Genomic DNA, 25,529 nt, shown 5'->3' on the forward strand with positions numbered 1-25,529 from the left:
AAGCATCTGACTCTTGGTTTCGACTCAGGTCATGATCTCACAGGTCATGGGTTCGAGCCCTGTGTCGGGCTCTGTGTTGACAGCGTGGAGACTGCTTGGATTCTCTGTCTCCCTCTCTCTCTCTCTGCCCCTCCCCTGCTTATGCTCTCTCTTTCAAAATAAATAAATAAATAACTTAAAAAAAAAAAAAGTTTCTGCTCTTCTGAAGTACTTGGCGTCTTTTTCAGAATTCAGGAATGAAGCCAGCTCTGAATCTGCTCCTTTCTGAAGCAATGAGGATGTAAAAAGGTGAGGGATGTGTGGGCTGGGGAACGGCAGGACAAATAGCAGACAGAATCTCATAAAAAGTTCCAACCAGGGGTGCCTGGGTGGCTCAGTCGGTTGAGCGTCCGACTTCGGCTCAGGTCATGATCTCACAGTTCGTGGGTTCGAGCCCGGCATCGGGCTCTGTGCTGACCGCTTGCTCAGAGCCTGGAGCCTGCTTCGGATTCTGTGTCTCCTTCTCTCTCTGCCCCTCCTCCGCTTATGCTTTGTCTCACTCTGTTTCTCAAAAATAAATAAATAAAAAATAAAAGTTTCCAATCAACTAGGAAATTTGGGCAAAAACTAAAAAGAACTGATCTGTGTGCATTAAAAAGAACTATTACAGGGGTGCCTGGTGGCTTGGTTGGTGAAGTGTCTGACTCTTGATTTCATCTCAGGTCATGATCTCATGGTTGAGAGATTGAGCCCTGTGTGTGGCTCTGTGCTGACAGCAGGGAGCCTGCTTGGGATTCTCTCTCTCCCTCTCTCTGCCCCTCCCCCACTTCTCTCTCTCTCTCTCTCTCTCTCTCTCTCTCTCTCTCTCAAAATAGACACTTAAAAAGAAAAGAAACTATTACAAATGATATTGTCAGGAAATTCACAAGAAGTTCAGGATAAGAAGGTGGTGAGGAAATTGGATCAGGACAAATTAACTAAGTAGATTTATAACTATGCGCAATAAGCCTTGAACGAATGGTCCACTCGGTACAGTGGTTGGATGATTTATATGGCTCCTATGAATTCTAGTCTTGACACATGTGAAGTATGTAAGGAGACTTTTAAATTAAATAGCTGTGATAAGATAATAGTAACATGTAGGGAGTATGTCACAGTCTTCTCCGCTGCCTACTACTCACCCCATTCTCTGAGGAGGAAATGGACAAGAAGAAGGCAGGGGAAAGGACAGAGGATGGATTCTCCAGCACTGGAACTGAAGGCAAACAACATTCCCTCAGGATAAGAGACAAGAGCTCAAGGTCCTGGAGCCTGACATAATAGAGATGAGAATGAGCAGAGACAGAGAAGTTGGGGAATCCAAGATGAAGGAATAAGACATTTTTATTGGCATAGCTGACAAAGAGGGTTCTGGTGGTTCAGGGCCCTAGGGAATACAGGTCAAAACAGAAGTTCCTATGGATCAACTATTTGGACTCTATTAAAAACCAAAAAGAAATGTGTATGAAGATCAAAATCCCTTTTAGGCCTATGCACTCAATGAGATACCACACCCATCATCACGAAAGAGGTAAGGCCATTACCTTTGTTTTCAGCCAAGAATTCTGAGAGCCTAAACAATTGTGACTGTACTCACTAACACGCTAATTCTGGAGATATTTGCTGTTTGGTAAAATTAGTAGTAGTGTTATCTTCTTGCTGAAACTGGCAGTTTTCTTTCCTGGTTTAAACGGTCATTTCTTGCCACAGCCTTGATTAAGTTATTCCCATTATGTCACAGATGGCCTCACATTTCAAACTTAAATATCCTCTCGAGCCTTTTCTATACATTTTGCACATTTTTATACTTACTCTTCTGATCTATTTTTAAATTTTTTTTTTATTTTTTAAGTAACCTCTACTCCTAACATGGGGCTCAAACTCACGACCCTGAGATCAAGGGTCTCATACTCTACTGACTGAGCCAGCATTTCTGATCTATTTTATACTCAGAACAATCTATTGTTCATAACAGAGAATATTTAAATTGATGCAGTAAGATTGAACAAAAACTGATCTCACCAAAGTTCTGACAGATTGCTGTCAGCCTGCTCTGCAGAGAGCATTTTAGGAGCACTCTTTGAAGACTAATAAGGCAGATTGATGGAGAAATGGGTCAGAAAGCATTCTGATTTCCTTTTTTCAGCTTTATGAAAACCATTAAAGTAACTTTTAAAGTAGAAAAATAAACATCTTAATCCTACTCCCCAAACGCAAGTTCCATATTTTTCACATTGCCTTCTAGTTTTTCTTTCCTTCCTTCTTTCTTTCTTTTCTTTCCTTTCCTTTCTTTCTTTCTTTTTTTCTTTCTTTCTCCTTCCTTCTTTATTCTTTCTTTCTTTTACATATTTTAAGCGTAATGAACCTACAATTATATGTTTGTTTTCCCACTTGATACTATAGTATAATTTTTTCAGATTTTTACTTTCTTTTTTTATTATTTCCTTATTAATTTCTATTATTTAAAAATAATTTTATAATTATTATTTTTATAATTTTATATTTTATATATTTTATATATTTTACATTTTATAATTTTATAATTATTTTAATTTAATAATTATTATTTATGATTTTTTAAATTATTTCCTTAATAATTTCCTTATTATTGAACAGTAGCTATGTCTACCTAATGTTGCTCAAGATAATTATTAACCCCTGGTAAATACAATTTAATAGCCATAAGAAAAATGAATGAGTTATAATAATTTTCTGTAATCGCAATAATTGATTCAAAGCCGTGGTAACTTTCAACTTTATAACAGGATTACTTTGTATATCACATCTGTCACCCGCTTTTCAGGGCTATTGCTCACTCTGAAGCATACTGCCTGAGTGGTAGCCTGGGTCAGTAGATCAGCAAGAGCCCTCAGAAAGTAGGGCTGCCTGGGTTCGAAGCCTGGCTTTGCCATTTACTTCCTGTTTCAGTTTAGTAAGTTATTTAATGTCTTTGCATCTCAGTTTCCTCCTCTGCAAGATGGGATTAAACTGTAGTGCCTGAGTGGCTCAGTTGGTTAAGTTTCCAACTTTGGCTCAGGTCACGATCTCACCATTCATGGGTCCAAGCCCTGCTTTGGGCTCTGTGCTGACAGCTCTGAGCCTGGAGCCTACTTTAAATTCTCTGTCTCCCTTGCTCTCTGCCCCTCCCCCCCCTCTCAAAAATAAACAAAAATTTTAAAAAGATGTAAGATGGCAATAATGATAATACCTACTCTACATTATTATTTTAGGATTACATGATATTATAACACACTCAATAAATTCCACCTATCACTGTTGTTATAGTAACATCTGCAATTTTGAGCATTTGCCCTTGTGACTTATTAATGGTTATGATGGAATAGATCCTCAGTCAGACATGCAGCTGTATGAAAATGAAGTAGTTTCAGTGCATCTGTGTGTTTTATCTGATATAATTTCATAAGTATATACATGGGTTAAAAAAACATTCAAAATCATCTCTTTGAAAGAATAATAAACATAAGGAACTTGTCTATCCATGGAATGATGGCATTAGTTCAAATATGTAAGTTTTTAAACTCACCCAACTCAAGTCAACTGACAAAGTTCTTTTACAAATGTGTATCACACAACTCTATATGGAAGAAAAATAGTTGAGGTGCCTCACACTGTTCCCTCAAATAAGTGTCTTGTGGGCCATTTAACTTTTCTTTTCTATCGGACCAAACCAAATGTGTTCTGAAATAAGTAATGGGAACACAACTGCACCTATCTCATAAGACTGTTTTGAGGAATAAATGAGTGACTTTTCATTCAGTAGAATAGTGCCTGAATATGATTTAAGTTCTATGCTTGCTAATAAAGTGAAGTAATAAAAGAACAAATCATCCCAACGTGCTGAGACACTTCTTAGTATTTGCATGATGTAACTGATTATTTGTTTCATATGGAGATTATATGGAGGAATTTTTTTTTTTTTACTTATATGGAGACTTTTGTCATTTCTAAGTTTTACAAATAGTACTGCAAATGAGCACCTTCGTGCAGGCAATTATGTGCTTTTCTTCTTTTGCAATATTTCCTTTCGGATAAAATCCAGGAGTGGGGTATGCTGGAGCAGTTTCAAGAAGAAGCAGTTTAGTTCTGATGAGGAAGTTTTGCAGGAAGTGGGCAGGAAGGAAGAGAGCTAGGGTTTGGGCATTGCTGGAGATGGCAAGGTCAGAACTGCCAAGAGGTGGAGGGCTCTCCCAACAGGCTGAGGTGCTGCTGGGTGTTAGTAGAGAGGCAAAAACAGGATGGTGTGGGGAAAAGAATAATGGGCTGGAATCTGATGAAGTCACTTTTAGATCCATCTATACCTCTTCTTTGAAATGAAAAGTTGTTTTGTCACCATAGTAAGCCTTTCCCAGTATTAGGGTCTAGAAGTCCTTTATTTTTCAAACATCAATGAAATACCTTACACACACGAAGATCTGTGTTCAGAATTAGGGATGCAACAATGAGTAAAATAAAATAAATACCTTCAAGTAATTACATAAGACAATTTTATTTTTTATTTATTTATTTTAAGCTTATTTATTTATTTTTTTCGGGGGGGAGGTGCAGAGAGAGAGGGAGGGAGAGAATTCCAAGCAAGCCCTGCACTGTCAGTGCAGAGCAAAACATGGGGCTCGAACGCGCAAGCCCCATGAGATCATGACCTGAGCCAAAATCAAGAGTCGGGCACACAACTGACTGAGACACCCAGGCGCCCCTCATGAGACAATCTTAAAGGTAAATTCAAAGCATAGTGAACTAAAGTGATGGACAGATACAGAAAATAATAGAGGTATGGGGTGCCTGGCTGGTTCAGTTGGTAGAGCATGTGACTCTTGATCTCAGGGTTGTGAGTTCAAGCCCCACATGGGTGTGGAACCTACTTAAAATAAAGATAGCAGGGAAGGAAGGAAGGAAGGAAGGAAGGAAGGAAGGAAGGAAAGAAGGAAGGAAGAAAGAAAGGAAGGACAGACGGAAGGAAGAGAAAAAGAAAAAGAAAGAAAGAAAGAAAGAAAGAAAGAAAGAAAGAAAGAAAGAAAGAAAGAAAAAATTATAGAGACGTGATAGGAGTGGGAGAGCACTCATCCCAGCATTGAGGATAGGCCTTGGTGGAAGGGAAGACACTTTTCCTAGAGGTAATGGCAGAGTGGAGTCTTGAAGGATGAGTTGGAGTTAAGCTGACAATAGGGAGAGTGAAGAGAATTCTGGGGAGAAGAGATAGCATGGAGCAAAGGGCTGGTGGAAATAGAAGGGTGCCTTCAGAGGACCAGCAGGTCTTTTTCCTTAGGGAATCAAAAGCAGGACAGGTAGCCTGAGATGTGGCTATGGAGGTAGCCAAGGTCCTTGGACATCACTGTCAAGAGTTTGAGTTTTCTTTGTACCACTGTACTCAAGGATGGCTTTGGATATATTCTAGCTTCCAGTGGCAGCCAAGAATGGGCCTTGATTTACCCATTCCCTTACTTTTCTCTCCCTGTGAGGCTCACAGCACCTTGCTTGTAAGGTCAAAGCTAGAGTGACCACTAGCTGTCGCTATCGAACAGATCTAACCAAAAGCCAATGGTGTAGATGCCCGAGCCCCGCCTCGCCTCCTGTAAGGTCTGCTCAACCGCCCTAAGCAGTGATTCAGAGAAGGCACGCTGTGAAGGAAGTCGTGGTAGCTCTTGCCGACCCGGCGCCACCTGCGGGGAAGAAATTGTGGTGAAGTGCCCTACACCACGAACTGTCAGTCCCTGGGTGGCGCTGCCACCCTGATGGCAAAAACGCAGGCTTGTGAAAAGGAAAAGTCTGGTTAGGGTGGCCTGGCTCTTTGTTCTTGGGGTGGGGTAGCTTTTCAAGCTCTCTGTTACAGAGTTCAGGGTGCCACGAGACTGTTCAAGGACAGTGTGAGGGAGGTCCCAAAGCATGCCAACCCAACGGTCCCAGAGCAGCCAATCACAACACAGACCCTAGCACCTCTGGCCTCGTGGTCTTTCAGACCTCAGCTCTCGTCAGGGTGGATCTTTTGAAACCCTCTGGTTACTGATCCTATGACTTGCCAATGTGCCCTCACCTTTGGCTTCTGTTCTGTATCCTCTTTCCCAGAAACTCCTATCTCCAAAGCCTCCCCAACTAAAGCGGTTTATTCATCTGGCACTTTCCTATTTTTTAAGAATTCATTTCCCCACCCTCCCTCCTCTGGCTTTACCTTTTGCTCTAGGTTCTCGTCCTCACCCCAAGTGTTCTGGATCTGTGCAGAGTTCTGCTTCTTCCGACGTTTTTTGCCTGTGGGCACTAGGGTTCTGTTTTATTTTTTTGAAAATTCTCTTTTTCTCATCTGCCTTTTTTTTCACATTTGCCCTGTTTCCATCCGTTTCCCCTCCCCTCTCCTTAAAAACTAGGGAATTTAGACACATTCTAAGTCTAACTAGAAAACGTGTAAGACTAACAACTAGAGAAGTTAGGTTAAAAATTGCTGAGTGGGGAGGATCTAGCATGTAAGGGATATCCTGATTTTCCCGAGCGGTCTCCATGAACTGGTGACTGCCTGGGGGGTGGGATGGAGATCTAGGGGTGCTGAGATGTTGACAACAAAGCAGAGTTGCTAGAGACATCGTGAGACATCATGAGCACTGTATCAAGGTGGCAAATATGTTTTTCTATTCCCTTCATACTGCAAATTACTTTGGTTTGAATATTTCCCTGGAGAAATTAAGGGATGATTCTGGGACTTGATTAGCATATGTTGCCCAGTGCTCTAGGCAGGGCACTAATGGATAAGAATGAGGGTCCTTGACAAATTCCCTGGACAGCAGGCAGTGTGAGCCGGTGGGAGGGATAGATTCTACCCTACATGTGGTCCCCTGAGAGGGGAATGGGGCTCTCCAGGAGCCACAGGTGCCTGCTGATGCTCTAACCAAGGGCTGGCTAGAAGCATAACATATGCTGACTTCTTTCTCTAACACAGCTTTAGAGCCATGGTCTCCAGCATGTCAGAGGAACCGCTGGATATGGAGAGATGTTCGAATTTCTATTTATGTTTTATCTTATCTTTTGAAGATTTCTGTTTTTGTATATGTTTTATGTTAGTAAATACTACATGCATATATTATGTAATAGTCACTGTATATCTGTTAGAAATATACATGCCTAATCATTTTTTAATAACAAAGTATGTGATCAAAAGTTTTGGCGACCGCTGCTCTGGAGAAACTTTGAAGCCACGGACTCTGGGGGTGGTCTGAGATGCTGGCCCAGAGCAGTCCAGCCAAGGAGAAAGGCCCAGCCTATGTGGACGGACATGGTGGTGAGGTGGAAATTAATTGTCCCTGAGAGGGAACTCTCCAGGAACAATGTGAGTCATTGCCTCTGGGGTCACCTCAGGGCTCCCTGCTACTTCTTTTCTAGGGTCTTTCATTATACTCTTTACTAAGGAGAGGGGATCATAGTTTTTCAAAGTGAAGTTTGGAGAGGGAAGAGCCTGGGATGTTTTTCAGCATGGAGGGAGCTGGAACTAATGAGACCTTGCAGGTGGTCAGTGGGACTGGGTCCTGTCACCATGGTTAGGAACCTGGCATCTTAGGAACTATGTCCTTCTTCTCTGACTCTAGGTTTCTTTGTTTCTGTCGTGATTTATGTTTGTGACAAACACTTCTTGGTGCCTAACAGAACCCCAGTTTTGTTTGGGGTGAAAATGCACTCAGCTGAAAGCTCCATTTCTCAGCCTCTCTTGAAGGGAGAGGTGATCACATGACATGACTCTGGCCCACAGGATGGGAGCTGAAGTCCTGGATGGGGCTTCCCAGTTTGCTCTGTATCAGGGCTCAGATACCGCTGGTCTGCATTTGCTGTCCTTCACCTTTTCCTTTCCTGAAACCCAGCACGGAGCTGAGGTAGAGCAGGTGTCTTGTGCCCCCACAGTCACAAGGAGGAGGGTGGTTAGCTGAGTGGAGGAAAGACAGAAGGAATCCAACTCCCAGAAGCCCTGGTCTGCCCCTCCTAGATTTTTGGTAACTGGTGGAAAAGTAATTTCTACTTGATTGAGCCACTGTCAGTGGGTTTTTCTGTTACTTCCAGGGGAATTCAATGCTAGCGGACATGAAGGTCATCTTTGGGACTCGCACACAATTAAGGCTGTTGACTTCATGCAAAGTCAACATGAACTTGAGTTCAAGAATATGAGCATCCCTTGTCTTTGGGAGCTCTTGATCCCCCACCCTCTCCAACAATGGTAGAAACAAACTGTTCTGTTACTTTCAAGTCCTTGGAGGAGGAGAGAGGCATTGAGCTAGGCCTTTAAGAATAACTAATTCTGTCAGAATGTGGAATGTGAAAGTCAGGGTGGTTGCTGGAGCAGGCTGTACAGGTTTGAGAGAGCCCACGGTGTGTTCCTGTTCTGTTACACATTCAGTGAGATGACCTGGTGGCTTAAAAAAATCGACTATGCTGAGAATGTTTACATCAAGAAAGCAGGCAAAAAAAAAAAAAAAAGGGGGGGGGCTGGGGGGGGGGAAGCAGGCAAATGTTTTGAATCAGGGCTTGCTTTCTTTTTCTTTCTCTCTCTTTTCCTGGACTGCCAGTTAAACATTTACCAACACACCCTTGGAAAGACCAAAGGTTTAGTTTATTAGTTACATAAATATTGTTACATAGCTTCTTGTTTTCCCCAGGCCATAAATCAGCAGAATCAGAGAGCAGCTGATTTATATGAAACATAGGCTGAAGTCTTAATGTGTCTTTGGGCCTAAGGAGAATCTTAAAAGTTTAGGCTGAAGGCAAAACTAATTTTAAGCTGACTCTGGCTGTACATTTACCATTTGATCATGCTCCTGTCTCAGCATTCACCTCTTCCCTTCCTAATCATCCTCTCGCCCTCATCCTGTCACAAACCTGGCTCCTTGCCCCATTTGTGTCACCTGCAGACGCACCTGACTCAGGGACTGGCACGACAGCATATCACTTGCATCCAGACACTTCATGATCTTCTCTGATTCAGCACAGGTGTGCATGTGTGCATGTGTATGCTGCTGTATGGTCAGAAATCTGTCTTCACATTTCGGATCTATTTTCTTGCACACTGTTGCAGTCAAGTCTTTCCTGCTCCCTTACACTGAGCATAGTCTGGGAAGAATCTCTTTCTAAGAAAAGCCCAGCCACATTCACCCTCAGATCTAGCTCCTTGTTCATGTGGCCGGCAGGCTTAATGGGTTCTAGTCTGTTATGCTGCCTGGTCATTTAGATGAAGAGATGAGAAAGGGAAATTTTCCCTGTGCTTCCAAGTCTTGTGTCCTAGCATCACTTATCATGGAAGCCCTACATTTGGGGATGTTGATATATCCCATCTGTCACCCTAGGACATTCTCCATCCTTTCCTATCCTGCTCTGCGCATGAGGAAAGCTGTGTGGTTATATCATCTGCTGCTCCCTTACTCCTCTGTTTAGCTAATAGAAAATATTAACAAGAAATCAGAGGGAGGGAAGAGAGTGAAGCGAGGGTGTTTGTCCCTCCAGATCCTTCCTGTGTGGTCCTGGGTGTGCTGGTGGCATCCCTTAACTGAATGTCATAGCTCCTGTTCTGTGATGCTCTCCAAACAGTTTCTCTCTCTGGGTTCTCTATAATGGTTCTCTCTTCTTGTCCCTAAGGTGGGACTAGCCCTGAGATACTACTTACTTGATCCCTTGTGATTGCCCTATAACCTTGTCCACACTTTTGTCAATAATCTCATTTTTATTAAAGTCTACTAAAATTAGGGGTGTCTGGGTGGCTTAGTCAGTTAAACATCTTATTCTTGGTCTCAGCTCAGGTCTTGATCTCAGGGTCATGAGTTCAAACCCCATGAGTTCACGCCCCATACTGTGCTGGGCGTGAAGCTTACTTTAAAAAATAAAGTCTACTAAAATTATCTAATTTGCTATCTCTTACCTGTTGGACACCTAACCAATAAAAGGCTTTGCTGAATTGTTAATATAGCTGATTTCTGTTTCCTGTTTGGTTGTAGTTAGGTGATGCCTGGCAAATGTTTGGTAAATATCTATTGACTTAATAAATTATTAAATGAGTGGCAGGATCAAACTCCACTTCTTCCTCTCCAGACTTATAGTACACAGTTGAAAGTTCACATGTAAAGTGTAGACACTTGATGCAGTCTGAGAGCACTAAAGTATGTTGGTTCTGTGGCTCAAGTTTCCAGGGACTTCCGCTTCCATGGGTTTGCCCTAGTGATTTATACCCACCCTGGTTTCCTCCTTCCCAGAGGAACAATATAAAATAATATAAAGACTATCTGAAATATACAATATGGTATGGATGTGATATCTTTTAAATGAAGAGTAGGGTGATTTCTTCAACTCAAGAACAGAGAAAATGTTCAGGCCACAAGATAAGATATGAACACTGAAAAATTTCACTTGTATAGGTTTTAAAGGAACCACACCGAATGAACCTATAGCTACAAATTATGAATTTATATAGTAGATATGACCTTTATTATAATTAATGTTTTAATTATCATAATATTATTACATATGAGGTAAACTTGATAGAACTACCTTTTAATTATACCTACGGTTATCAATTTCATGACTGCAGGTTGCAGTGGCTCATGACATTCATTATAATTACATTTCCACTGTGCAAGTGTTAGAGGAACTCCTTCAAGCCATGACATGTGATGTTTCCAACTCTCTGGGACCCTCACTTATGTCTCCAGGGAGATGCCTTCATGGATGGAGCTCAGATAAATGTCAGGAAGAACAGTCCCAAGCTCTCTTACCATGATCCACCTTAAAGAAGTGCTTAGTTGATTATAAACTTGTCCAAACTATAACTTCTTAAGGAGAAGAGTTCCAGAATCTTCCTCCCTGGATTTCCCAGCAGGAGAGCTGTCCAGACTGAGTTGTCATAGTACACTTCCTCTTGGCGCAGAGCTCCCCCTTTGATGATCTCCAGGGCACATTCTTCCTTTGGAGATGCCTCCATGTTGACTATTCCAGAAATGGCCTTCATGGCTGTGTCTGCAGAATGACAATAGAAGAGTGGGGTTGTCCAGGACTAGTAGAGTCTACATGATGGAAATTCTGCAGATAGCCACAGCTTCGCTGTTAGGGACTGTTTGCCAGGGTTTGCTCTACAAGACCCTGTGGGCCCTATCAGAAGACCGGGTATATGTAGGGCCTGCTGGGCAAAGAGAGGCTTAGAGTTAATGTGGGCTCTGTCTTCCTAGATGAAGATTTGTGGGGAGTGCTGTTAGAGGTGATTAATTGAGAGATTTAAATCATGTCTCTCTCTTGGGTGTTTTGGTTGAGGTGAGGGAGTAATAAAGGGCAGTAGAATGAGGATAGAAGTTATATCAAGACCCAGTAGCTAATGGAAAGTGTCAGTGGGCAAAGCAGAGTGCTGTATGATAACGCTTTACTAACTTGTAAGAGGAAGAGATGGACAAGAATCCAGGCCTTTGCTTTCTGTCCACAGTAGCCACTTTTATTTGGAAGGAAAGTTACCTTATCTTCTCTAAATTTTTATACCCTTCCTGCACAGTTTCTTTCTCTCTTTCTATCTTTGTTTCCCTGTGTGTCTTAATCTCTCTTGTTCTACAACTACTACTCAATTTACTCAATTACTCTTTTTTTTTAAGTTTATTTATTTTGAGGGAGAAAGAGAGGGAGAGAGATTGTGAGCAGAAGAGGGGCAGAGAGAGAGGGAGAGAGAGAATTCCAAGCAGGCTCCATGCTGTCCATGTGGAGTCCCACATGGGGCTCAAACCCACGAACCATGAGATTATGACCCGAGCCGAAATCAAGATTCAGGTGCTTAACTGACTGAACTGCCCAAGTGCCCCTCAATTACTCTTTAAATAAGGTTTTTGTATTGAACCTATTTTAGATAAATTTGCATTTGGATTACAGACAAATTGTAAAAATTGTGCAGAGTATTCCCTTATATCCTTCACTCTCCTTCTCCTAACTATAACATTACACATAACCTCTGTACAATTGTCAAGGTACAATATAATTGGGACAATTTTACTAACTAAAATATAGACCTTATTTTTTTCACTAATATCCTTTTTATGTTCCAGGATCTTAGCTAGGATTACACTTAGTAGTAATTTCTTCTTATTTTCTCTCCAAACTGACAGTTCTGCATTCTTTCTTTGTCCCTCATGGCCTTGATACTTTTGAAGAATATTGATCAATTGTTTTATAGAATGTCCCTCAATTTGGGTTTGTCTATTTTTATCTCTTTTTTTAAAGGAAAGATTTTAGGGGTGCCTGGGTGGCTCAAGTCGGTTAAGCGGCCGACTTCGGCTCGGGTCATGATCTTGCGGTCCGTGAGTTCGAGCCCTGCGTTGGGCTCTGTGCTGACAGCTCAGAGCCTGGAGCCTGTTTCAGATTCTGTGTCTCCCTCTCTCTGACCCTCCCCCGTTCATTCTCTGTCTCTCTCTGTCTCAAAAATAAATAAACGTTAAAAAAAATTAAAAAAAAAAGAAAAGATTTTATTTTTAAGTAATCTCTACGCCCAACATGGGGCTCAAATTTACAACTCCCAGATTAAGAGTCACATGCTCTACTGACTGAGATGGCCAGTGACTCTGTCCATTTTTCTATGATGATTGGAGTCAGGTTATACATTTCTGACAAGTATATCACAAAAATGATGCTGTGTCTTTCCCAGTGCATCACATCAAAGGGTTCATGAGGGGCACCTGTCTGGCTTAGTCAACAGAGCATGAGACTCTTGATCTCGAGGTTGTTAAGTTTGAGCCCCACACTGGATGTAGAGATTACTTATTTAAAAAAAAAAAAAAGGTTGGTGGCTCAGTCAATTGAGTGTCTGAGTTCGGCTCAGTTCATGGTCTCACGGTTCATGAGTTTGAGCCCTGCATTGGACTTGCTGCTGTCAGCACAGATCCTGCTTCAGGTCATCTGTCTCCCTCTCTCTGCCCCTCCCCTGCTTGCACTCTCTCTCTAAAAATTAAATAAACGTTAAAAAAATTAAGAAAAAAAGATTCATGATGTTGATATGTCTTATTACTAGTAATATTATTAAGAATAACAAACTTGTATTCGATAAGCCTCAAATGGGAAAGTAATGGCCGTTGAGTGTCCCTGAGGAAAAAAAGTGTTCAGAATAGGGTCAGGTGATGAGTCTGTTGTCACTTGGCACACTTGGTGGTCAGAATGGAAAGAAGAGTCAAAGAATAGTCAGAGGCTCCACTAGTGACAGAAGTGCTTCATTGCATGAAGAACCACTGCTCTCACTGGTTTTTTGTGCATTACACAGGAGTCAAGGAGTTCAGCACCTTTTTTACCCACAATGGAAACGGCAGGCAATCATCTGCAAGCTGTTTAATCTACTCTCTTCAACTTACCTGTGTTTATGAGGCCGAGGATACAGAGAGTGATCGATACATTAATCTTGGCCACTGAATGTTCCATCCTGATGGAGGAGAAAAACCCATCCAGGGCAAACTTGCTTGCAGAATAGGGCGCAATAAGTGGACTAGCCATTTTCCCTAAATAATAAGGAAATGGGTTAAGAAGGTGACCCATTTTAGCTTCTTCTGAGATGATCTTTGTTGCATCTGTAGTAGGATTTGTAACCCCTGTGGAGTCCTTTTACCCTTTGAGGCATAGTTTCTCTCTACTCCCTATAGAGATTATCATGCTGTGTTGAATTTCTGAAAGAAAAAAAAAAAAGATCTTTAAGGTTTCAAAGAAACTCCCCTTGAAGAGTCTGGGTGGGGGATGGGATGGGCTGCAGGAAAGCCTTCACTGAGGAGAGATTGGTTAGATTTTAATAAGGATGGTAAATAAGTGGGACTACAAAACAGCCAGGTAATCCCACAGCTGCTACCTCTGACTCAAGAGAGCTGAGATCCAAGGGTTTAGCAAGAACTCTCTGCCAATACAACAACCAATCATTGATTTACTTTCTATACGAGGGAAATGAAAAACCCTGTCTTTCCTTTTCTTCTTAAAACTATTATTCTTACTTTCATCATCCTGGTTAATTCTCAGTCCGGTTGTTGGGAGGACATGTGGACATATGCCTCATAAGGTGATCTATTCATTATACTCTGTCCAAGAGGAGGGATTAGAAGTGGCCTGAGACCTTAGATTCTTTGCTGAACAAAGAGTTATAACAGCTACTTTGATATTCCTGTCTGCTAATTCTACAATAGGAATAATTTAAGGGTTGATCTCCACTGACTGCTTTCCTCCTGAGTATCAGTCATATTTTCTATTCTTGTATGTGGAGTAATTTTGCAATGTATTCTTGACATTGTGAATGATATGTTGTAGAATCTCTGGATTCTGTCATATTCCTCAAAAGAGTATTGAGTTTTGGTTTTGTTTTTTTTTAGGTGGGCATTTAACTTGCCTGAAATCTAGTGTCTCTTGCAGTAGATTCCAGCTAAAATCTCTGTTGAATTATTTAATCTTAATTGGGCTTCTTGGTAACTGCACTGCCCATGAGTAATTCAGGGGACAAACAGATTTTGAAAGAGTTTACATACAGAATGTGGCACTCTTCCACTGTGGCTCTTTCCTTTCCAGGATGTCCCCCTCCACTTTCTGGCTGCTACAGAAATCCTAAACTCTTCTTTCTAGTTCTTCAAGGTAGTAAGATGGCAGATGTCTATTCCAGATACAACATTGATTGTGGCCTGCCTTTAGGCATAAGCTATAATATTGGGAAACTCATGTAGTGTCAATTTCTGCTTTCAAGTGTCAACAACTCTCCAGTTTCTGTCAGCTTTCGTTTTTTCTCTCCAGTGCTTTCAGTGGTTGTTTTCTATATTTTGTCCAAAGTTTGATCTGGGGCAGGCCGATATATTAGGTACCTCTCTGCCATTACTGGAATTGGAACCTCTATAAGTTCTCAAATGAAGTTGCTTGCCAAATAAATGAATAAAGAATGGTTCATTCAATAAAGATGCTGGGTAGGTTGGTTAACTCATTGGAAAAAATTGTTAGCTCCTTGTTCTATATCATATATCAAAAAAATTCTAGTTGGAAAAGTATGGCAGATGTTGTCTACCCAATATCCATTCCCTCCCTTAATAATCAAGTTTGATTTTTTCAGGACAGCAGTGTGTTCAGGTAAAAATATTTACTTCCTCAAGATTCCCTTGCTCTTTTGTGTGTCCATGTGACCTAGTTCTGGCCAATGAGAAATCTAACAGATGGGGTCTCCAGGAAAGATATTGATTTCCTGACAAAATCTGTGGATTCCGGTAGCATGCAGTTTTTACATTTTGCCCTTCTTCTTTCATTCTAAATGTACTTCAGATGTGATGCCTAGAAATGCAGTGGTTGTTTGTGAACTTGAGGAAAAGCTACATATTAAGGATTATAGAACAGAAACATGGAATGAGATTGGATTCTTGAAGATCTAATGAGTCCACCAAACCAACCCTGAAGATATGACCTGAGAAAAAGGAACCCCTATTTAGTGTTAAGTGATTGTAAGTGGAGTTTTTGTTAAATGTGTAGCAGAATGCATCTTCTGACTGATAAAAAATAATTTAATCAGGAAAGAATAATATAGGTGAGCATTTATCAGATCCTTGGTTATGAAAGATCATTCTAACAGAAAAGTAAAAAAAAATATGTAAAGGTAAAGAATATTTAATAATATAAAATGTAAAAGTTCTGTATGTGAAAGCAATAACTAATAATATAACTATAAAGGTTAAGAGTAAATGATAAACTAGAAAACAATTTAGAACATAGTAAACAGACAAAAGCTTAATATCTTCAATACAAATATCTTCAATTCTTATTTTTTAAGGTGCAATTTTATTTATTTATTTATTTATTTATTTATTTATGTATTTATTTATTTATTTAAAGTGAGCACGGAAGGTGGAGAGGGAGGGGGGGAGGAAGGGAGAGAGAGAGAGAGAGGTAGAGAGAGAGAGAGAGAGAGAGAGAGAGAGACTATCTTAAGCAGGCTCCATGCCCCAGTGCAGAACCCAATGTGGGACTTGATCTCATGACCTGATGACCAGATCTCATGACTTGATCATGACCTGAGCTGAAATCAAGAGTCAGAGGCTTAACTGACTGAGCCATCCAGGCATCCCAAACTTCAATTCGTAGTGTATTAACTCTTAAAAAAAATACAAACAAATATTTTTAGGGAACCACTCCAACTCTATTCTCAATCATGAGTTTTGGCTTGGAATGACTGTACAGCCAAGTTCCAGGAATGGGTGTGTGGCACAAGATGTCCATCCAGAGTATTTGATACCACTATGTTGTTGACTAGTCTAGGACTAGATCAAAGACTCCATCAGGGCTGCAGGACACATTGCTGGTTGTGTAACCAGAATTTATTTAGTTCCCCCTTCTTCCTCCGTAACAGAACCCCAGTTGAGTTCATGTTTCCACCTGTTCTAGAGACTACTGGCATTCTCTCTGTATCTTTTGCTCTTCTTCTTTAGTAGTGTAATCTGTGATGTGTATCTGGGCAAATAGTTATCTGGGATAAAGTCCACATTTCTCAGCTTTTTTCAGCCAGATGTTGCCAGATGACTAAGTGTTGTCCAGTGGGTTGTAAACAGAAATGTATCATGTGATTTCTGGGATATGTCCTTAAAGACAGAAATCAGTCTCTTCCTTCCATTCCTTCTTCCTTCTTGGTGCCTGAAGGTGGGTATGATGGCTGTGGCTCCAGAACTATCTAGAACCATGAAGTGGAAGCCACATGTTGAGAACAGCAGAGCATTGAGAGAAGAGGGAAACTGGGTGACCATGGAGCCTCCATCCTAGCCCTACCTCCAGATTAATGCCTACCTCCAGACTTGATTTACCTTTTAACTTATTTAATCTACTGCTATTTTGTTTTCTGAATTAGAGAGCTGAACCTAATCCTTACTGATAGTACTTCTTACTTTTATGATGCCCATGTTCCAAAACAAAGTTGATACTGTTTCTAACTCTAGGGGTGGGCTTATATAATTTGATTTAATCCAATCTCCTGGCCCATAATTGATACAGAAATGGGCATTTGGCCAATTTTGGCCAATGTGACTTGAGGAGAATTTTGTTGGAGGGTCTGAGAAAATCCTTTCTTATTCTGGGAGAGTTTCTTAAAGTAGCATTTTGTTTCTCTTCTACTGGACATTTTTGTGCTTGGATATGGGGGCTAGAATTGCTACAGCTATCTTACTATCAGCCTAGGGATGAAGTCACACATGGAAGGAAGCAGAGCCAAGAGAATCATGGGGACATTGAACTTGAGCCAAGTCAACTGTGAAGCCCATCCTAAATCTGGACTTCCAGTTATGTCAAAAATGTTTCCTATTATTTAAGCTAAAAATAGACCCAAATTATTTCTATGAGTAGCATAGTGGTTGAAAGTATGAGTTTGACAGTCAGATGACCTGGGTGTGAATCCCAAGTATGCCATTTCTTAGCTGTCATATGTGGATAATAATACTGCTAAGCTGAAATAATCCATGTAATATGCCTAGCACAAACTCTGGCACATAGAAAGCATTTAGTAAATGCTATTGTTATTAGTATTCATGTTTCAAATTAGTGAGAAAAGTAGGAGCTACTCAGAAGACTATGTTAGGACAAGTAGCTAGCTACTTGGTGAAAAGAAAAGTGCCCTTGGAATAAAAGAATTTAAATTATATTAGAGAGTATACATGGAAAGTAAAATAAAAAAATATGGGTCAATGTATGATCTCAAGGTAAAAGCTACTGTTTTTTGTTTGTTTGTTTTGTTTGTTTGTTTGTTTGTTTTTTTAGAAGGGGATGGGGCAGAGGGAGAGAGACAGAAAATCTTAAGCAGGCTCTACATCCGTGCAGAGCCTAATTCAGGGCTTGATCCCATGACCCTGAGTTCATGACCTGAGCTGAAATCAAGAGTCAGCCACTCAACTGACTGAGCCACCCAGGTGCCCCAAGAGCTACTTTTTAAAGCATGAAATCAAAGGCATACATTATGAAGGAATATATAAATAGGTTCGAATATATACAATTTAAAAGGCTTCAGTATTCTAGAAATGCTCACCATTGCCTTCCTAGACACATCACCTTCAAAAAGATTTTGCCTTCCCAGGGGCACCTGTGTGGTTCAGTAGGTTAAGTATCAGACTCTTGATTTTGGCTCAGGTCATGATCTCATGGTTCATGAGTTTGAGCCCCGCATTGGGCTCTGTACTGACAGTGAGGAGCCTGCTTGGGATTCCCTGTCTCCCTCTCTCTCTGCTCCTCCCCTGCTCTCTCTCTCTCTCTCTCTCTCTCTCTCTCTCTCTTTCACACACACACACACACACACACACACACACACACACACATAAATAAACATTTACATATTTAAAAAAAGGAAACAACATTCTTAAATTTATAAAAAAAAAAAAAAAAAGATTTTGCTTTCCCAGCCATGGGAGGTCAGGCCAGTAATAGTTAATGTACACAATCACTTGAACATACATTGTAGTCTCTCTCTCAAGAAATTGAAATAAGTGGTGCAAGGATTTTAATTAGCTGCTGTTGGATTTTGAACTAAAAAGTCGTGTAAGTTTGGGACTGGGGTAGCCATCTCTAGCCATTGAAAAGAATAAACAAACAGACGAGCAAACAAAATAAACACAAAAGTTGGAGTTAAATAGGAGCTAATATTTATGTAGCTCTTATGTGCTAGTCTCAAGGCTAAATAATTGCCTAAAGCTGCATGGTTAATGAGTCGGAGAACCAGGATCCAAATCAGGATTCGAATTTGACTCTAGTAGCCAACAATTTCAAGCAGTAGTTGACATTTCCTCAACAGAAGCACTGTTCTTTTTCTTTTTTTTTTTTATTTTAATCCCAGCCTAGTTAACATACAGTTATAGTAGTTTCAAGTGTATAGTACAGTGATTCAACAATCCTATATATCACTCAGGAAGAAGCCACTGTTCTTTATCTGAATATTTTTGGGGAGCCACGTGTAGAAATCAGCCATCCTGAGTTGGTGAAGATTCTCTGCTTGACCATTAAGACCCCAAATAGGCAAAATTTATGAATAGCAAAATTATTTTCACTTCTAAGCTGACAGATGAGGCTACCCATAAGTAGAGAGGGCTAGTCACTACCTGTCCCTTTGTGTTAGTTTCCCAGGCCTGCCATAACAACAAATTACCACAAACTTGGTGGCTTGAGGCAACAAAATTTATTCTCTCACAGTTCTGGAGACTAGAAGTCCAAAACCAAGGTATCAGCAGGAACACATTCCCTCTAAAAGCTCAAGTGGAGAATCCTTCCTTGTCTGCTTTTAATGTAATGTCATGTAAGCTTTTAATGTCTGCTCCCAATCATTGGTATTCCTTGGCTTACAGAGGCATCATTCCATTCTCTGCCTCTATCTTCACATGGCCTTCTCCAATTTTGTGTGTGTTGTACTCTTCTTATTAGGATACTTGCCACTGGATTTAGGCCCACCCATATAACCTGGGATGATCTCATCTTGAGATCCTTACCTTTATTATGTCTGTAAAGACCTTTTTTCCAAATAAGGTCATATTCACAGGTTCCAGGTTGACATATCAGCCCACTATACCCTTCTTGATATTAAAAAAGATATTGACTGTGGCATTTTATTATCTTTCCAGGTAGCAACAGGGATGAAGAAGCAAGAGACCATGTGAACCCCCAGTCTGAATTCCTGTAGCAGTAATTTTTGTCTTACTAAGGGAACTTAAGTATATCCCATTTTCTGTCTTTAATTATGTCTTAGACTGTGCTCAAAGTACAAAAAAGGTTCTGAATTGTTTTGCAGGAGAAACGGAGAGATTTTGTTGTTGGTGGTGGTACTTTGTTTGTTTGTTTGTTTGTTCCAGGGAGGAGGGTGAGAGAAGAGAGAAAGGGAAAGGGGAAGAAAGGAGAGAGGGAGAGAAGCAGCCAGACATGGCAGAAAACTTCCTGAAAAATTCACCAGATAGATGCATGGCTTCAAAAGACATTTTTAGGAGCTCCTGGATGGCTCAGTCGGTTAAGTGAATGACTTTGGCTCAGGTCATGATCTCATGGTTTGTGAGTTCAAATCCTATGTTGGGCTCTGTGCTGTCAGCACAGAGCCTGCTTCAGATCCTCTGTCCCCCTCTCTCTCTGCCCCTCCCCTGCTCATGCACGCTTTCTCTCTCTCTAAAAAAAGTTAAATAAGTATTTAAAAAAATAAAAATTAAATTAAAAAAATATTTTTAAATGGTGAAGAAAAATACTGAATTATTAGACAAGGATCAAGATTGGACAAAGACTGTTGAAAAATTGTTAACCTTTATTATGAAAGCTATGCATTAGGTACAGGGTAACATAACTACCAATGGGAACTGTCAGTTTCTCAGCTGAAGACTGCATCATTATAACCATATTTTATCTCTCAAATTTTGTGAGTTGCCATTGATGTGCAAACCTTTAAACCAGTAGTTCTCAAATTCAAATATGGAGAGATGAGGCACCTGGCTGTCTCAGTTGGTAGAGCATTCAACTCTTGATCTTGGGGTTGTAAGCTTGATCCCCACATGGGGTGTAGAGATTACTTAAACATAGTAAAATCTTTAAAAAAAAAAACCCAAGTCTGCAGAGAACCTGCAGATTTGAGTCCACTCCCTCCCCAGAGTCTTCTAGTCTGTATGCTGGGGTAGAGGGCTATGCTGAAGGGTTCAGTAGGAAAGAGGGTCTTTATCAATAAACCATACTTATGGTGGGAGGAGGAGATTCATGATGACATAAGCTCCTTAAACCTGATCTAGGAATTCCCAGAAGAAATGGGGAGGGGAGGTCTTTGGAAGGGGCTAAAGTCTTATGACAATAGTTGGGTGAGCTGTCATTAAATTATGAGTCATTGTGTCTCTTTAAAGCCCAAGCTAGTATGGCTTGGTCCCAAATCTAAACTCGATATTCAGGTGAAAAAAGATATTAGACTAACCAGGAAACTTCAAACTTTACCTCTAGGAGGTAGGTTGTGAACTCTGCTCTGATGAAAGAAGGTACAGAAGGGCCAGGAAGGTGAGGGAATAACTTGTACAAGGACTAGAGGTGGGGATGAGTTAGTTATAATGAGAAGCTAGTAGAACAAGAAAAATAATAACACTTTATTACATTTTCTCCTCTTTAGAAATATAGGCTTTAAGCACTTGTCCAAAACCAATAGGGCCTGATGTGTTATGGAATTCAGATTTTTTTTAAGTTTATTTATTTTGAGATAAAATAAAGAGAGAATCCCAGACAGGCTCCACACCATCAGTGCAGAGCCCAATTCAGGGCTCAAATCCATGAACTGTGAGATCATGACCTGAGCCAAAGTTGGGCACTCAACCAACTGAGCCACCCAGGCGCCCTGGAAATTCAGAATTATTTTTGGATTTTAGGAGGTGGTATGGGGCTTATACTGTATATTACATAACACTTCCAGTAGGGTCTGGGGAGGCATGCTGCAAGCAAACACATTATAATTTCTTCAGTAAAATATTTGAAAGTTCACACTGAGATAAAGGCTTTAAGTAGCTTCCCTTCAGTTCAAGTTAAATTAAGTACAGAGAATTAATTATGGGGGGAAAATCCTTAGTATTCAGAGCTTTCCTCACCCATAGCTTATTGGGTTTTGGAATTGCAGATAAAGGATTTTGTGAACCAGTCTAGGCTCACTAAAGGAAAGTTGAAACTAGTCAAAGAGTAGAAAAAAGAGAATAGAAGTGAGGAAAATCTCCTAGGTTCTCACTATTCCAAAACAACCTTGGTGCATTTGTTAAAGTCTGTTTTCTATTCACACAGCTGTTCTTAAACATTTTCCCATATATCACTCCTTTGCTTGTGTGAGGAAACCTCTGCATTCTGTCCTATGTAAAATATATTTTGAAGTTTCGGAAAGCTGAAAAGGGCAGTGCCTCTCTAAAAACCCAGATTTTTATTTTTTAGAAAGGTTCTGTGAGGCTCTGGACAAGATGGAATAAATCACATGTAACAGGATGTTAAAAATTGACTTCTCCTGCTCTAGTTTTAACTGAGGTTCAAAGGCCTAGAACATAGTAACTGGCCAATGCTTCCATCTTCTGAGGGGAGGTTCCAGATTGCCTGTGTCCTTACCCAGCTTGTGGTAACACAGATAAGCAAGAGAACGAAAAATCCAGAACAACAATGTGGTTGCAACATGTATACTAACCATCCTGAGGGAAAGAAGGGCTGAAGGCGAAGAGGACAGAGGGAATGGAGTAGGGAGAGGAAACGAGCAATGTCTCAGCCATCTTCCAAGAAGGAAGGTGGGCCTTCCCCTCATGTCCATCCTCGTGAGAGGAACTCTAAGGGTGCCTCATGGAGACCTTGTCCCTGGGAGTTTGAGGGGGCACCAAGGACTGGGGAGCCACCCCAGAGGCTCTGGTTATTGTGGGCAAGGCCACCATGGAGCTGGTGCAGATTGTCATACACAAGGGAACTCCCTGTAGGAAGCCTGACGTCCAGCCCACACTCTCCTCACCACCCTATGGGCTTTGTCCTGGGGCCTGTCCCTTCTTCTCCAGAGTCATTTCCAATCCTGTCCCAAAGGACAGCCCCAAATGGTGCATGTATCCTCCTGTATTCCCACTGTGTTCCCAGGGCCTGAGGGAAATAAATCACATAGGCAACTTCTGCTCAGATCACAAGGAGAGCTAACAGTGTTCCAGCAGGGCTTCCAAAGGACCCACAGAAACATCCAATGCAAGAGTCAGATTTGGTCATCCTCCCAGGTCAGAAAGCATGAACTTTGAACATTTGCTGTGGCCAAAGTTTAGTGGTATATTCGCCAGGTGCCAGCCAAGTAAGACCTTACCTATCCTGAACCTCCCTTCATCCCCATGTGCCCTATTTTCTTTTAAACAAGAGGGGCCAGAGGGGGCCTGGTAAGCAGGGAGGAGATAGGGAATGGGAGGAAGAGCTGATCCCATTTCTCTTTCCTACCCGGGAGCTTGATGAGGGGAGAGAAGCTTCAGTTAAATTACTTGTGGCCAGACATTTTAACTACCGAAGTGAGACTTTTTTTGAGACTGGAAGCAGCCAGAGGATCTTTTATTACCCTAGAGTGTGTCTGTCCACCCACGATCACATGCAGGTTCAGGGATGAGCTAACCCACAGAATGGGTCTGAGGGAAAGAATAAAGTTGTTTTCTGATTGCAGCCTACGAGATTCACTTGTTCAACTAGCAGTTAAAAAATATGCCAGAGTATGAGCTTAATTGAATCAAATGAGCAAGTAAATAAATGTACTAATTTGCATGAAGCGGTCATGAAAGTTAGGGTGGAGAAGGCTGGGTGCTTCTGCTCAAGGTTAGGTTTTGTTTACGTGGGGAGAATGGAGCCATCCCAGCAGAATAGATACATGTCGTCTCGATTTCTCTCCTGGGAAGTTTTAGACCACAAGGAAACAGAGCTCTGGTGATCATATTTTCTGAAGCAAAATATGGGACATGGAGTCTGACAAGTAAGAGTGCAGACTTGGTGATGAATGGGACATACTGTTTGCAATTAGCTCTGTCCCAGAAACGCTGGGACTTAGCCACTGTAGAAACAGCAAGAGCCAGAGGGCTGGCAGCTAAGCTGTGCGCTGGAGCTTGTTAGCTGAGAAGAAGAGGTCAAAAGCAGGCCTCAGTGCTTTTGTTCATCCACTCCACACCCTCCATCCCCAACTGCCCTGCTGAGATTTTGAAATTACAGTATTTCCATTTCAAAGGCAGATTTTAAACTGCCTGAACTGAGAGCTCAGAAGAAAGTGTGCAGGATTGAAAAGCTTCATTTCTGCCTGCCTTCAGACTTTCAGAGTGACCCCGGGCAAATGTGCCACATCTTCTACTGAGCGAGCCCCAACTTGGGGTTCACCACGCCCTGATGGCTTTGAGGCAGGGAACTCATCCTGGACCCTGCCCCTTCCATCCAGCCTTTCCTAAAAATATTTCCTTAGCTGGGCCCCTCAGGGTCTAACCTCTTTTATTGCTTGGGTTGAATCAGGGTCTCAAGATAAACCCATCTTCCTCCTCCAGGCTTTGGAGAACCTGAGGTATCATTGTTAGCATTAAGACAGCCCACAATCCATCCAGTGGTAATTGAAGCAATGGGAATGGGTGGGAATGCCCAGGAAGAGTATGTTGAGCAAAAGAGAAGAGGGCTCAGGATGGAAAGAATCTTAAGGAAACCAACAGTAAGACTTTGAGGGGGATGAGGAGAACTAAGGTGAGGCACGCAGGGCAGCCAGAGGACATGACACCCAGTGGGGGGTGTTTGGGCTGAACACAAAAGAAGAATGTATAGTGTTGAAACAGTGCAAAATGCTGCAGAGATAAGTAAGATAAAATCTGTTACTAGGTTTTGCAAGATGATTTTGGCAAGAACTTTCCTGCGCAGGCCATGAAATGTGGCTCCTGCTGTCATGAGCATCAGCACGTCTTCCAAGACGAGAACAAAAGAGATTTTAAGAGCCCCCAGAGTTGAAGGGTGGCCCCAGCTAGTTCCACCAGCATGACCTAATCACCCATATCCAGCCTACATAGTTGTGTTTGGAAAAGGGAGAATTGTCACTGTCTTATATGCTCATCCACTGAGGGTCAGGGAGACAGTTGCATTCTGTTCACTGTAAGCCCCACAAAAGGAGCTTTAAGATTATTTAGCCACCTTTGCAAGTGTCCAGTGGAGTTTGGGAACTAGTTGAGTGCATTGTGGGATCAAATATATCAATAAGCAGCAGGTTTCTCAGACACCAAATGTGGAGCCTGTAGAGGGGGAGTTGGCCTGGAGTCATCTGCCCAGGGATGGTGGGGTGGCCTGGGCCAAGGGGGATGGGCTGATCAAAACCTAGAAGCTGAGGAAGAAGCTGAGAGGAGTGAGCTGGAGGAAGTACTAGCATGTTTCCTGCAGGGGATCTCCAAGGAACCCACGAGAAAGCCCCACAAAATCCATCCTCATGTGTCATCCAAGTCACTAGACCCCTAGGATGGGGATTTTTTTTTTCTTTTTTGAAATAATTCCAAACTTATAGAAGAGTTGCAAGAATAGTACAAATGACCTCCCCCACTCTTTCTGAACCATTTGAGAGTAATTGCTGTAATTGAGGTAATTGCCAATCCAATGTCCCACCACCCCTGAATGTTAGTGTGCATTTCCTACATATAGGGACATTCTCAGACATAACCACAATGCAACTATCAAAATGTGGAAAGTCATTTATTGGTTTCCTAGACCTGCCGTAACAAATTACTACAAGCTAGCTGACTTCAGGCAACAAAAATTTATTCTTTTATAGTTCTGCAGACTAGAAGTCTGAAATGAAGGTGTTGGTAGGGCTGTACTCTTTCTAAAGGCTCTAGGGGAGGGAGGGAGAATCCTCCCTTGCTTCTAGCTTCCAGTGGCTTTCAGTATCCCTCTTGGCTATATCACTCCAAACTCTGCCTCTATCTTCACCCCACTATCTCCTTCTATGTCTTCTCTTCTGTGTCTTACAAGGACACTTGCCATTGGATTTAGAGCCCACCCAGGTCATCCAGGGTGATCTCATCTCAAGATCCTTAACTTAA

General features: G+C 41.5%; 1 protein-coding gene across 5 annotated transcripts in view; it reads right to left on the reverse strand.

The window, feature by feature from the left end:
- Positions 1 to 10,456: 10,456 nt before the first annotated feature.
- The window catches only part of HSD11B1 (hydroxysteroid 11-beta dehydrogenase 1), a 55,145-nt gene continuing 40,072 nt past the window's right edge, over positions 10,457 to 25,529 (reverse strand). For 4 of the 5 annotated variants that reach the window (XM_060643948.3, XM_060643945.3, XM_060643941.3 and 1 more), the window contains 2 exons: positions 13,365 to 13,508; positions 10,457 to 11,007 (listed from right to left, as the gene is read on the reverse strand). In XM_060643948.3, coding sequence (XP_060499931.1) covers positions 10,790 to 11,007; positions 13,365 to 13,508 — 362 coding nt within the window. In that variant the 3' untranslated portion in view covers positions 10,457 to 10,789. Of the gene's footprint in view, positions 11,008 to 11,037; positions 11,168 to 13,364; positions 13,509 to 25,529 lie in introns of those variants that run through there. The other variant, XM_060643950.3, reaches the window with a different exon arrangement.

Source organism: Panthera onca, chromosome F1 (assembly GCF_046562875.1).
Source record: "Panthera onca isolate mPanOnc1 chromosome F1, mPanOnc1 haplotype 2, whole genome shotgun sequence".
Classification (NCBI taxonomy): domain Eukaryota; kingdom Metazoa; phylum Chordata; class Mammalia; order Carnivora; family Felidae; genus Panthera; species Panthera onca.